The 14,940-nt window shown below is 34.0% G+C and overlaps 2 protein-coding genes across 5 annotated transcripts in view; one reads left to right on the top strand and one right to left on the bottom strand.

The window, feature by feature from the left end:
• The window catches only part of LOC144961241 (inositol hexakisphosphate kinase 3-like), a 54,246-nt gene extending 40,756 nt beyond the window's left edge, over nucleotides 1-13,490 (top strand). For 3 of the 4 annotated variants that reach the window (XM_078894518.1, XM_078894507.1, XM_078894511.1), the window contains 3 exons: nucleotides 1,292-1,482; nucleotides 3,006-3,181; nucleotides 3,510-12,084. In XM_078894518.1, the coding sequence (XP_078750644.1) occupies nucleotides 1,292-1,482; nucleotides 3,006-3,181; nucleotides 3,510-4,457 (1,315 nt within the window). In that variant the 3' untranslated portion in view covers nucleotides 4,458-12,084. Of the gene's footprint in view, nucleotides 1-1,291; nucleotides 1,483-3,005; nucleotides 3,182-3,509 lie in introns of all 4 variants that reach the window. The other variant, XM_078894513.1, reaches the window with a different exon arrangement.
• A 693-nt stretch (nucleotides 13,491-14,183) lies between these two features.
• Nucleotides 14,184-14,940, bottom strand: part of LOC144961271 (uncharacterized) — a 65,318-nt gene continuing 64,561 nt past the window's right edge. Inside the window, exon 37 of the mRNA XM_078894528.1 lies at nucleotides 14,184-14,940. This exon is cut by the window's right edge and continues 588 nt beyond it. The gene's annotated coding sequence lies outside the window, so the exon portion shown is untranslated.

Below are 14,940 nucleotides of genomic sequence, written 5' to 3' on the forward strand. Positions count from 1 at the left end.
CACCCACTTCTTGAGATCGCCGATTCGTTCACCACCATCGCGAAGTAATTTTGACCAGCAGTTAAGCCCAATAGCCAATATTCTCATCACAAACATATAACATAGAAACGATTGAGACATTGAGTATGCTCCGGTGTATGGGGTGAATTTTTAATTCAGGAAAGTGAGTGGAGCAGGCACTTATGTTGGTAACAACAAGATATGAAGTGAGTAGAAAAGTGCCAGAAGACAATAGAGAATAAAAAAATTATTTTTTTTTCGCGGTGGTGGTGGGGTTTGAACCTGCGACCTTATTGGTACGACAACTCCGCCTGGCAGGTGAGAGCGTGGCTCTACCGTGTGAGCTATCCACGAACACAAAAATATTCGTTTAAAACCCCAAAGTCATTTCTAGATCCCTCTCTCACCCACTTCTTGAGATCGCCGATTCGTTCACCACCATCGCGAAGTAATTTTGACCAGCAGTTAAGCCCAATAGCCAATATTCTCATCACAAACATATAACATAGAAAAAATTTTTTTTATTCTCTATTGTCTTCTGGCACTTTTCTACTCACTTCATATCTTGTTGTTACCAACATAAGTGCCTGCTCCACTCACTTTCCTGAATTAAAAATTCACCCCATACACCGGAGCATACTCAATGTCTCAATCGTTTCTATGTTATATGTTTGTGATGAGAATATTGGCTATTGGGCTTAACTGCTGGTCAAAATTACTTCGCGATGGTGGTGAACGAATCGGCGATCTCAAGAAGTGGGTGAGAGAGGGATCTAGAAATGACTTTGGGTTTGAAACGAATATTTTTGTGTTCGTGGATAGCTCACACGGTAGAGCCACGCTCTCACCTGCCAGGCGGAGTTGTCGTACCAATAAGGTCGCAGGTTCAAACCCCACCACCACCGCGAAAAATTTTTTTTATTCTCTATTGTCTTCTGGCACTTTTCTACTCACTTCATATCTTGTTCAAACGCTAAATAGGAAGCATAAAATGAATAGAAATTATTGCTCTAATGTATCTTAAGGTTTTAGATCTAGCCTGCTCTCCAATGCATTACTTTCACTTCTCCTTTTTCCCCACCAACTATCCTGGTCAATTTCCTGGAAGTTGTTGCTTGGTATTGTGATGTCTTTATGGCAACATCAATATTCATTCTATATATAAAGTATTTTTCACTTTCATCTGAAACAAATTTTGGTTAGGGCGTATTGGTTATATTATTCACTAAAGTAAGAAATGCTCTTGATTGTTTGGGTTATTTTTGTTTTATTTGTTTTTTTTTAAATTTAGTTGTGTCATTCGAGTTTTGCGAAGTGGGAGCTACGAGATGTGTTCCTTACCCAGTGACAACCCTGTATTAATAAACTCCAAAGACAATACTGAAGCTTTGCAGACTCCCAGTCTCAATCCCTGGAGCCTGAAAAACCACAAAAGGCTGCTGGACAAGATGAGGAAAGGAAAACACCGACACAACAGTTTTCGTATCCTTTTGAAATCAAAATTTAATTTTACAAGAAAATGGTGTTACTTTAATATTATAGGTCTTAAGTTGCTTCCCCGCTAAAACAAAGTCAGGACTTGGTTAATACTTGGCTGTTTTCCAATATCATTTCAGTCATAGTAACTGTGAGAGACATTTCAAAATTTATATCTAAGGGATAATTTTCTAATTCTTGTCATTGAAAAGAACAGAAATCTAGTAGATATGTAATGTGAAAGCACAATAAGATCTTCCATTTTGACATATGGTTATACATTCTGTGGCCGAGGACACTATAATGTTCCACTGACTATTAAACCATGGTGGCAATTTATTTGACTTGCAACTACCCTGCGTGTTATGTTGTCAGTGGAAGGACAACATAATTTGATTTTCACTGCTAAGAACAGTTTACATTTTTTAAATGTTTCTTTAAATCAATAACCAAAAGCTTTATTTCATTCAGTTTTGTTTAGTTTTTTTTTACTTGAAGTTGATTTGTGTAAAAAAAACTGAGTTGTTATCAACACATTCAGGAGTAAAATTTTTTAAAGTCACATTTATTGTTTGTTTACTTACCACAGTGCATTTAAAAATAGATTAAAAGCTCACAATATGGGCTTATAATTGAATTAAAACTAACTCATAAACCCAAGGGCAACCAAAAATATGACATTATTTCTATTGAATTGTTGTGTTTTTATATCTTTTCAGTTTACTTTGTAACATTCTCTTTTCCTGTTATAGGGTGCGAGAAAAAAAAATACTGGAAAAATTTACAAGAGGAATAACAAAACCTTAAGTTAATTCTTGCCAAGTTTAGTAAAAATGCTGTATTGGTTTTGAAACTATGCCAGCTATTCCAAACTCATATTAAAAACATGATATCAAAAGATTCCTAAATTTGCGTCATGTTTAAACAGTGCAGTGAAGAAGCCGCCGCGTCTGAATGAAAACAAATGATCAATAGGGACAAAGTCTGGAATAAGTTTTTTGCTTCTAACAATACTACATAATTTTCAGTAGGAGCAGAAACCATATTCGATTTATTTCCAAAGATGAATTGCCTCCAATATACCCTGAATTGAATCCCACGGACTACAGCATTTGGTCATTGATGGATTATAAGGGTGGTGCAACGTTTTACACACAGAGTTAAAGAGTCGATTCAAAATGCATTAGAAAACCAATTGGATCGTGGGGAAAGAATCTACGGATCAGTCATAAAGTGAAACAAGGGGTTGAAAGATCACATCAAAATTTGAGAATTACGTCCAAAATCTTCAATATGGCACTTTTGCAGTGTGGTTATGAAAACAATTGCGGAATTTAAATTTGTCAATATATTTTTTTGGAAAATTTATACACAAATTTGAATAATTGGCTTTGATTGTTGTAAAATTTCAGACATATCATTTTTAGTCTGGCATCTGCAGGCTTCTAAATTTTTCACATTTTTCTCAACACCCGATATATGAAGTTATCTTAAGTCATTGCACTTATTTCCTTAAATCAGTTATTCAGGTTGTATTTTACTGAAAAATGTGGTGGCTGACTTCAAAAACCCATGTATCTTAGATCTCAAAATTGGATCACGTCTACACGGTGATGAGGCTCGTCCATATAAAGTAGAGAATCAAACCAAGAAATGTGCAGAGACTACTTCAAGCACTCTTGGTGTCCGACTTTGTGGAATGCAGGTTGGTGGTCTTCAAATTTGATTTTAAGTTCATTTTTAAATTTTTGTTGATTCATAAATACTTGATTATTTATTCAAAACGACATTTGAGATGCAAGATGGATTTTACTTTGTTTTGTTTTGGTTCTTTTTTTAGTTTTTGTTTTCTTTCTAATATTTGATGAATCATATTTCCCTTGATGATTTTGAATTTATTTAATGGAATGGGAATGTCTTTATATTACTATTTAGAATCAGTCCTTTAAGTTGTTCATTTTCAATTCTGAAATTAAAAATTTTAAAAACATTTACCAATGATTTTTCTAAATATTTTTTTTTTCTTTTGTCAGGTCTTTCAGGTAAATACAGGGCTGAATATCAATCTTGATAAATATGAAGGTCGGCTGTTAACAGATAAGACTTTCAGAGAAACATTGGTTCGATTCTTGCATAATGGGATGCGCTATCGCTCTGAATTATTACAACCCATTGTCAACAAGTTATCCAGCTTGATCAATTGTCTTAGCACTGTAAAAACGTACAGGTTCTACGCCAGTTCCCTTCTGATAATTTACGACGGTTTAGAGGGAGGTATGGATAAAGTGCCTGATCAGGACATGTCTTGGTATTGTTCTGACCAGGTCAATGGAACGTTTTTATCCACAACTCCATATCGTGAACAAAAGCAAACAGTAAATGGACATGTTGAAATGCATGCTGATGTGCTAAAAAATCATCCAGTTAATGATGAAGGCAGGCTCAAGCCTCATCAGTCTTCATCCTTACCACATTCTAATGTTCATAGCTCCATGGCTTATGAAAGTCCGAACCAGACTGCTGATGGCTCAAATTGTTCCCTGTCGCGCTCGTCTGACTCTAAAAATGATGTTGATTCTGGAATTCGATCTTCACTCCACACATATCCTCCATCATCTCCCCATTCGTCCCAAACCCATTCAGAAAATGTGACACACAGTCAAACTTTGAAACACTCATATTCTCAGTCACACACGGCAATGCAGATTGGACTTCTCAACCATTCCTCATTGTCTGGCAACAACTCATCATCATCAAAACATATCACTTCCCCCTCCTCTTCATCTTCTCTTCAAATTTCCAAGAGATATACAGCCAGTGTTCAAGACTGTAAAGTAGATGTGAAAATGATTGACTTTGCCCACACCACTCATCAGGGTTTTCCCAATGACCCATGTCGACATGAAGGGCCTGACATGGATTACATACAAGGCCTCACCAATTTGAAAACATTGTTTGAAAATCTGATGACTGAACGATGAAAATAAATAAGATTTTGATATTTTAAAGTGTTCATCATGACAAGATACAAGTACAAGGTTTGTTTCTTTAAGAATTATCACTAACTGAGGATTGGCCTCTTGAAAACGTATGAAGTGACTACAAAATTTGTTCCTGAAATAGAGATGGTCCAAGTTGATAGCAAGTTTGTGGTTGTTACAAAGTGCACAGTAGGCTAATTACAACACAAACAAGCTACAAGGTTATATTGCTTACCCCCACCCCCTTTTTCCTATTTTCTCTGTTGTTTGGTAATTTTATCTAAATCTTTGAACTATTCACCTCCCTTTTTACTGATACCCAAATGACCTAATAATAGTATCACAAACCCCCCCCCCCCCCCCCCCCACTCCTCATCCAAAAAAAAAAAGCAAACCGGGTCCTGTCTAGAAAGTAGCAAGCAATAGATATATCGTCATGGCATACTACATAAACTGGTTTAATAGCTTTAAAGTATTTATACTTATATTGTTATTAGGAAAATAGGGAGAGTAAGTTGTACAAGACAGTGTAACAAAGATAAGATTGACAATTGCATCAAGAAGCACTTTACATTGGACCAGAATCCTTTCTATTAGGTAACAATTAATTGTGACTCTGTCTCATGCTACATAAATAGATAGATAAGTCATAAATCACATAGCTTTTAAGAACTTCCACTACCACCAATATCCATATTATTATTATGTAAATATTGAGAGAAAGTTGAACTGCCAGAGAAGAACAGAAAGAAGGTTTGCAGACCAAACTGATTTAAGGCCTGTTTTGTTCAAAGGGACTTGTGATCTAAGAGTGTTATAATCGCTGATGAGCTCTTAATCTGTTGGGGTTTTTTTGTGTGTTTTTTTTCTCACTTTTTGCATTTTCATAGGACAATGGCACAGCATTATAGATTTTTTTGTTTTGTCCAATACCAAAAGATGTCGAGTTTGATACTATGCTTCACTGTTTGACCTTGAGCTTACTTTCCAGCACTGCACTGCGACTGGCACATGCATTATTCCAGTCTTCTCTTGGAATAAAACCTTTTAGATGGATGATTAAAAAAGCATTTATTTTTCTCATTCTTGGTCTTCTCTACTGATATAAGGCTGAAAGTTTCGTAAATATTATTAAACTGCTGAAGAAATCCGACACAATAGCATATATCTTAAATTTTAGGATCACAATTCACTACCACTTATGGTGACATATCTTCTCTTGTGACAGAAGATCAAAAAGTTTGATTCTGATTAATTCCCTCTGGTTATTTATTTATTGATTTATTTATTCATTTTTGAGACTGCCCTATTACTCTCTTATAGCTGTTCAGGTTTGTCTCTACAAGTATTTTTATTTTTCATATCATTTGAAGATCCATTAAATAAGATATCATCATTTGTATTGTACACCTTTTATTATCACTTATAATTGTCCTAGTATGTCTAATAATAAATACCCCATGAATATAATTATAGCCTTGAAATGGAAAGTAGAATAAATGTTATTTAGTTTGCATTTAATTAAGTGTTACGATTTCATCAAGAGTTGTTAGATGATTCCGTATATTATCAGTTTTTCCTGTTGTCATGGAACATTGTTTCAGAGGTTTCAATATTTAGTAAGCATTTGGAATTTGAAAAGAAAAGTACTTAGAAACAGCTGATTTGGAAATTGATGTTTAGATAGATAGTCTCATGTGACATCATCATGCTTTCGTTGAATGATATCGGCTATCAGATGATACACTAAAACTAAAATGTAAACTTGATTTAACCCTCTCCTTAACCATATAAAAATTGTCACATTCGTTACGATGCAAACTTGACACTGTGTTGTAGAGCTCATTTAGCTGAACAATATTATGTCTAGAATGTACTTGTTGCTTTTTTTGTGTTGGATGGATGTGAAGTTTTGGGGAAAATTCTGAAAACTGATGGTAAGGAGAGGTTTAAGTTATATTGCCCTCTGACAGTCATTGCATAGTGAAGTTAAATTATTGCCACCTCTCCCCTTGTGGCTTTTTATTCTTATCCCGGTTAGATATTGCCATTTGGCTTGCCTCAGCCCTTGCTGGGGTCTTTTTCGAAGACATACAGCTATTTGGTTACTCTTGAAGTCTTAATTTATTCTTCATTTGAATTATTTCCCTTTGTCTTGACTTTTTCATTGGTATTTGTAAGTAAGAACAAACTGTAGATTTGTATTCTATGGACACTATCGTCATTTTTCTCTTTTATGAAATGGCTTTTAATTTTGTCTCAAATAAACATGCATGGCCACTAATGGCTTATGAAAAACATTGTACAGGATGTGCTTTTTATTTACCTCACATGCCTCACATATCTTAAGTTGCGACACTGCTCTAATTTGAGTAACAGATTTTGATCACATAATTATAAATTGTTCGGAAAAAAAAGTAAAGCAATGACATATTTCAAATTATGGAGAGTACATCAGTTTATCCATTAAGTGTTATAATTTTATATTTAAACCAGATCTTTTTTTTTTTTTAATGGGCTTACGAAACTGAATAATTTAAGCTAAAACTGTTGTTGCATTTGTTTTTTGACTTTGAATATTACATTTACATAAAATGTTTGGATTCTTTTGTTGGTTTTTTCATTTTTTTAAAAAAAGATTCCTTTTGTTTGTTACTGAAATAAAAACAATGAGTGCAATTTATTTATATGCTTTGATTGACAAATTCCCAGGATGTCCTAATTTAGATTTTTTTTGTTATCCTGTTATCCTGTTTTCTGTGATTTTTTTTTTGATTTTTTTATTTTTTTTTTTTTTTGCATTATTTATATTTTTTTCCACCACAATGTCATGATTATAATTTTTCACATACATTAGACAGAGAAGTTTGAATTTTAGTACATTGTGTATTTGTTGAATATTGAGTCGATGGCTTAGAGATAAGTAGCTTGTCTGTAAATCAGAAGTCCGAGGATCCAGATACTTTTTCTAAGACTCTATAGTAGATGAAATTTTGAAACAGAATAACTTATGGTGGCTCGAAAATGTGTTTGAATGAAGCTAATAACAGTTGTAAATCACCAATTTTAAAGTTTTTTGTTTGCATAAAAAAACATTTTCTAAGAAACAACTATTTCTATTACTGTTTTATTCTGAAGTTGTTTTTTTTTGTTTGTTCGTTCGTTTTTCCTTCTTGATTGTTTTATTCTGTTTTTTATTTTCTCTTATATTATTAGTCTTGGCTCCCAAGATTTATGTTACTCTGTTTAAATCTTTAGATCGGCATGGTTTACAACATTGTTTTTTCCTTATTCACTATTTTAGCACATTACTTTTATGATTGACATTAGATATTTCACACAACTTACACACAATGTGAATTCACTTCATTCAAAACAAATTAAAAATGGGCACCAATATCTCGTCACTTCAATCACAATGTGCACATATTGGCAGGTTGTTTGTAAAGATATTTTGTAAGGATAGTTTAACTCTGCATTTGTTGACCAATTCAATTCCTTGTTATACGAACACAAACTGCCACTGTAATAAAGAGTAATACCTTATCCCAGATATTTTGTCACTGATATTCTAAGAATATCCACCCTTTTATTCCAATTTTCTTTCTTTCTTTTTTAAAACCTTCTTTGATCATATGAAAGATCTTAAAGATTAATTTGCTTACAATTTTTGCCCAGTCCCGGATATTATTATTCAGTTTGGGGATTTGCGTGAGAGAGAGAGAGAGAGAGAGAGAGAGAGAGAGAGAGAGAGAGAGAGAGAGAGAGAGAGTTATGAGTGCATTATAACTTCTTCCTGCCATCTTTTATTGCACTAATTATTTGATACTAAAATGTTCCATCAATGAATCCGGTGTTGTGATGGTTATTTTACATCTTTATTTTTAAAAGTTGAAGTCATAATTTAAAACTTAAAATATTTGATACCTGTGATCTTATCAATGCTGTAAATCTTAATCTGAGATGTGTACATAAAAATCCCAAAATGATACGGTATGGTTAGCAGTGTACAGTTTTTTTGTCTCATAAAAGGTATCAATATTACAGGGCTGAGAATCTTATGCGTAAAGGCGGATTTCCGCCTAAAAGGTGGTTTATCTCCGTCCATCACCATCACTTCCGCCTTTTTGAAATTTTTCTATGAATAAAAAAAAGACTCACCACAACCACCACAACCACTACATCAACATCCCTACCAGCAGTGCTATTACAACCACCACCATATCATCATCCCTACTAGCACCACTACAACCACCACCACATCATCTTCATCCCTACTACAACTAATACAACCACCACCACACCATCATCCCTACCAACTCTACTGCTACAACCACCACCTCAACATAATCCTTTCCGCCTCTACTAGATTCCTCCCAGTTGTCAGAAATTGCTGCGAGACACATTTTGGATTGCAACTCATTTTGATTTTGATGATTTTAAATTTTGATGAAAATCAAATTTATAGGTTATAGTCTCATGGATGGATCATGATCTACGCTCTGATAAAGTTCCTCCTTTTTTTGTGACCAGTCATTTTCACCCCTGATAGTGACAGAAATTCAAATTTAGTTGGTTTATGTTGATATTGTGGTAGAGTTTATAATGCAAGAAAATTTAGTTGGAGTATGTTGATATTGTGATAGAGTTTATAATACAAGAACATAATTGGATTGTGTTGATTTTGTGATAGAGTTAATAATACAAAAAAGCTCATCTCGGATGTTATATACATAATCAAACATGATAGAATAATGCCAGTTTTGGATGAGAGGTGATTGTTATTTATTAATTTTTTTAATTGTTTCGTTCAAAAAGAAATACATATAAATAGGGACTTTAATCCCACATAAAATCATTTAATGCTCATCTACATTTTACAAGGATTGAATAATGGTGAAGTGCTTTACTAAAACATTTTAACGTAATTTTTTTTTCTATTGGGGGAGGGGGCAGACTAGATTGTTCCATTATCGTCAGCAAAATTCAGCTGGGTAATAATTATGTTTATTGTTTGTCTTGTCACTCACTGCTTTAGATACGCAGAAGAAGTGATCATTTTTCTGAAAATTTTAAAGTCTTAGATTTTGAAGTCATCTTACCAGTTTGAATGTCTTTATGTTTTTGGTATTTTTTTTTGTCATGCCTCCTGGCATGAGCTATGAATGAAAATCGTTGATGGAATTACCCTTAGGGTTGGATAACATTGGATTCCTCCTAGAACTAGACTCATGGATTGTTCATCGGTCCACATTTTAGATATCTATTCCATCCCTCTAAATCATTTGTCCTTACTAAGTGGCTTGGTATCCATGTTCTGGAATGGGACTAAATTTAGTTTTACTTAGATTTTCCTGGAATCTTTTTTTCAGTGAGGGAAACAGTTGAATAGTTTTTTGATAAATGTAAATTATCTCTCCAAGTACATTGGTGGTATGCTCTTGGAATCTATATCTGATCCCTATTTGTTCTCAGTTCCCCTATGTCTTACTTTTTATTTGGTGATTTAATTGTAATTCTAGAATTTTTTACTATTCCATTTTCTTCCTTTTTACTGGCGCTGATATAACCTAAATGTGTTGATAGGGCCGTAAAACTTAAAAACAAAAACAAATATTAACGATACTATACGAATATTAGTTTTCAATTTATAATGCATATTTTGTAACCATCCGATTGTAGGCATCCCTTTCGGATGAGATCTACGGCAGTATCAATGTGAAAGGGATTTCAGACTAGTGCCCTTAGAGCTTCTGGTCTGTGTTGAACTAGTCACCCTTTGTCTTACATTTTCTTTGCTGCTTAATAGGTAGATTTAAATCTTTTGAATATAGGGAATGAGATTAGCAGAAGAGTAGCGTCCCTTGATTGGAAGTCACGAGCGGAAAAATTATTAGAGAGAGAACGTCATGTTGGTTGTGCGGCATGAGACACTTCACCGAAAGGGAGGACGAGAGAGACGCATGCGCAAAACCATTTTGACATTCTCTCTGTAAGGTGACGTCCAATCAAGGGATGCCCGTAAATCTCATTCCCTATTCTATCATTACTTGCGCTGAAATGACCTTATAATGTTACAAGCCCCGTAAATCTCTTCATGTACAAACAAAAGCAAACTACATATAAGAACCAGGGAATTAGTAGCACTGTTTCCTTTTTGGTCACGTGATTGAGAAACATAACCTAATCATAGCACAAAACAAAAGGTATTTACCTTCTCAGATGGTAATGGTGTGAGTTTGAGGGTTTAGGGGGTTTTTCTGCTTTTTTTAATACAATAATGAACGGACCCACGTTACCTAACTTGTTACTTATATCTTGATGTTGAAACATATCACGACTTAAAACTTGCATTGTTCATAATTTTGTGTTGTTGATATGTCGTTTTTAAAATATAGATTCACTATACCATTCGCCTGCACGATTTATCACATGTTAGTCTTACTAGTTATCATGTGGATTTTAATTTGTGAAAAAAGTGTGTATAATCTTATCTTGAAATGAACTTTTCATATGTAAAATGTGTACCTGATAAATAAAAATGTAATGCCAGAACTGGGCCTTTTTTCTAAACAAGTCATTCCCTTTTTAATGATGATTTTTGACTTAGGTTTATGTGCGCTTCGCAGTGACTGTCTAGCAGCTTCGGTCAGTCAGTCAGTAATTTGTACATTTACAAAGAAAAAGAGGTACCTACATTTTTATCCAGATTGTGTGAACTCTTTGTTTTTTTCTGCACTGCAATATTTACTATTTGGCATGCTCAATTCTTAACGTTCTGCAGTTTCTCTTTATTGAGCTTATTTTTCCAAGGTATGTTTTTTTTTTTATAAAACTGAAAAATGTTGAACCTTCAATAGTGATTTCAAACTTGGACTGTTTTATTTGTTATTGGGCATGGGTATTTTTAACATTTGGATGTGCAATTGACAATTTATTTGTTCTGGGTGGGGATCCTGACCTTCCATAGTGGGCAGGGAGGTACATGCTGTGTCTTCTATCCCCCATACCCGTTTTTCAATTGTTACCTGTCATTGTCTTGGAATGAGATTACTTAAGTTTTGTCCTGATACTTGCCGGAATTCCTTGCTGGGAGGGAAACAGTCGAATGTATAGTTATAGTTTTGGGAGATGATAATTTTTTCCTTGTAAATCATCTCTCTGTTATGCATTGTATTATGTTAAGTTTACATATTATATTATATGATTGGTAAACATTTGAGTGTATTCTTCTTAGTTGGGACCTGTGCTTGTGTCTAGATGAGACTTTTAGGTGATCTCAAACTAAGTACTTTGACGGTGTGCTCTTGGAATCTACATCTGTTCCCTATTTGAACCAGTTCCCCTTTGTCTTACCTTTTCTTTTGTGCTTTAATTGTAATTCTAGAACTTTTTACTTTCCCATTTTCTTCCTTTTTACTGGCGCTGATATGACCTTAATGTGTTGCAAGCGCCGTAAAACCCTTAAAAACAAAAAACAAACAATTTATTTGTTCTCATTTCACATGAACTGTTCATTGATCTTAGATATAACAAGGCATTTAAAAATTAAGGGTTTTGACTAAATGTTGGAAGTGAGAAATAATTTTTTTTAAAAAGAATGAAAGAATGAAAAAGAAAAGAAAAACAATAATCCACAACATTCCATTACAAAAGGTAACATAGCCATGAGCAAACAACTTGATTAGCAATCCCCTCCTCCCCCCTCCCCCAAATGTATCGCTTATGTAAGGGCTCACGGCGGATGATAGGGAAGTTGCCTAATTATCCCTATTCTGCAAATTTTTCAGATTAACTTGTGGAAAAGGGACGGTGTGTGTGTGTGTGTGGGTGGGGGGGGGGGGGGTTATCAGCGTATCCAGTGGTATGAAATAACAACCATTTAATGAGCTCGTAACATTCAGAGTTTTATTTGCACATTCCAGCGGGGTGTAATTTACTTTACGTGCATGTTATTAAAATTTAAATGAAATTCTCATTGATGGCGATAAAAGACACACACATTCAATTCTCTAGACTCGTTAAGATGCAGATAAAAAGGGCTTATCACCGGTTTTCCTGAAATGAGGGTTTATGACATACATTATATTTAAAATTGATGATGCTTATTTCTTTTTTCAATATTTGATCTTTTCCACAATATCAATTATTGATTTCCTTCGTTGATTTTAGAATGAATTATTATGTTATTTATTCATTGTGGACCAAATAAAAAAAATAAATAAATAAATAAATAAAGTTATACTAGAGGTTATCATGTCATCCACGTCGTAGATTGTATGTTTGTTGAAACAATTTTGATATCTGATAGCCTCGGATATTTTTCTTTCTTCATATTTGTTGATATTGAAACTTGGAGGAAACGTTTATATGTTCAAATTGGACATTAATGATCCACTTCTTTAAATATGAATCATATTGAATCATATCGTTTGAATATTCATGAAAGAAAGTTATTCTACGCTGCTAGCAGCCGTGAACTGTAAAAAGTATAAACAAAAATGAATATAAATAACAAAAAAATAACAAAATACCAAACATGGAACGTTTCGGGCTCACACCCCTTCTTCAGCTAGCAACAAAAAAAAAACAATTAAAATACATTACTTAAAACCCCGTCTGACTGGATATTTCTGTTTTTTTAATTGTTTTTTTTTTTGTTGACTGAAGAAGGGTTTTGAGCCCGTAACGATACGTGTTTGGTATTTTGTTCTTTTTATATTATTGTTATATTCATTTTTGTTTATTATGATAAAGACAAGACTTTAAATTACCTCGTCATAGATTATAAATTTGTTGCAATTACTTTATTATATTACAAAAAATAGCCTCAGATTTTTTTCTCTAATATTTCATGTTGTTGGATTGAGACTCAAGAAACAGGAGATGAATTTGTGTTCCAGAACAAAATCGAGTCAGTTTTTGAAATTTATATTATGTTTTCGTTAGCTCACTTTGAATTTGGGCGATGTTAGATTGCATACTGAAATAGTCAACCTAATTTAAGCCAATAAAGTGTGTACGTTAAGTTGATTTTGACTTTGAGTTTGTTTTATGTGTGTTTTTGTGCGCGCTTGTGAGTTTGTGTTTGTTGATAATAGTGACGGCATGTAATAAATCTGGATTGAGCCTTCTGACCTCCCATATAAAGGGCAGGAGGTCACCTACTGTCTTCTATCCTCCTTTATCTGTTTTCCGGATCGCTTTTTAAATTTTATTTTATTATTATTATTTTATTTTTGTTTTTTTCCCTTGGATTGGGATTACTTGGTTCTGTCCTGGTCGTAGTCCTTGGCCGAGAGGGGAACAATCAAATTTATAGTACTAGTTTTGAGAGATATGTTTTTCCTTGTAAATCATTTCTGTCAGGTATTTTTTTTTTATCGTTTGTTTTGGATGTATTTTATAGACATTTGAGTGTATTCCTCCTGGATGGATCCTATTCTTTCCTGTGTCTTGATGAGACTTAGGTGATCTCAGAATAACAACATTGATAGTTTGCTCTTGGAAACCATTTCTGACCCCTCTTTGAACCAGTCCATTAGCTGGTCGTCTCCCCCTAAATATGTTTTCAGAGTTGCTTTCTGTCTTTGTCTCGGAATGAGATTACTTGGTTTTGTCCTAGCCCTGGCCTGTCCTTGGGAAGGAGGGAAGCAGTCAATGATCCGAAGACTTCAGCTCGAACAGGCTTAAATGGTAAAGATTGAGAAGACGACTAATAATAGATTTTATTTCGCTGCTATTTTATTGCTTCAGGAATGTGGGAGATAAATACAACATACTTTTTTAATAGCAGCTTTACTGCATTATGAAGTATGAGAACATAATATGTTAGCAATCATTTTTGTATAACAAGCAGAAGACGGAGGAGGAGGCGGAGAAAAAGAAAACAAGATGAATAGGAGGAGGGAAGAAGAAGAAAATGATGAAGATGATCAGATTGGTGATGGTGATAATGATGATGAAGACGTACGAAAGAGGAGGAGAACGAGGTTATAAGAATAGGAGGAAGAAGATGAACAAATCAAATAATATGGATGCATTTACTTTTCTGAAGCATATGAATGAAAAACGGTTTAATGAAGGCACACAGCAGGCTCTATAGGGTCCAGCCCTATCCGGCTACTACAAACAGCTACTCTTTCGAAGTTAAACAATACAGGTTGAATTTAAATTCTACCTTCGAGATTACCATAACATTTCGAGGAAAGTTGAAAAAGGTACGTGAAATAGGCCTTGGTTTATATCATGTACTGTGAATCCGATGCTAATGTACAGTAAAGTGCGAGTTTTATGCAATGTACCAATAGACTACCTGCTACAGTTTTCATTGATTTCCTATGTTTACAACTCTTTTGTAGATAAAGAAATGTGAAATAAAACTTTTTCAGGATCCTTACGAATCCATGCAGAGGTAATCGTGATATAATATTTTGAAATGAAGGTTCCAATTTTATCCAAACGTTCATTTATTTTAAGATCT

The sequence above is a fragment of the Berghia stephanieae genome, chromosome 1 (assembly GCF_034508935.2).
Source record: "Berghia stephanieae isolate SIO BIC M18660-M18661 chromosome 1, UCSD_Bste_1.3, whole genome shotgun sequence".
NCBI classification, from domain to species: domain Eukaryota; kingdom Metazoa; phylum Mollusca; class Gastropoda; order Nudibranchia; family Aeolidiidae; genus Berghia; species Berghia stephanieae.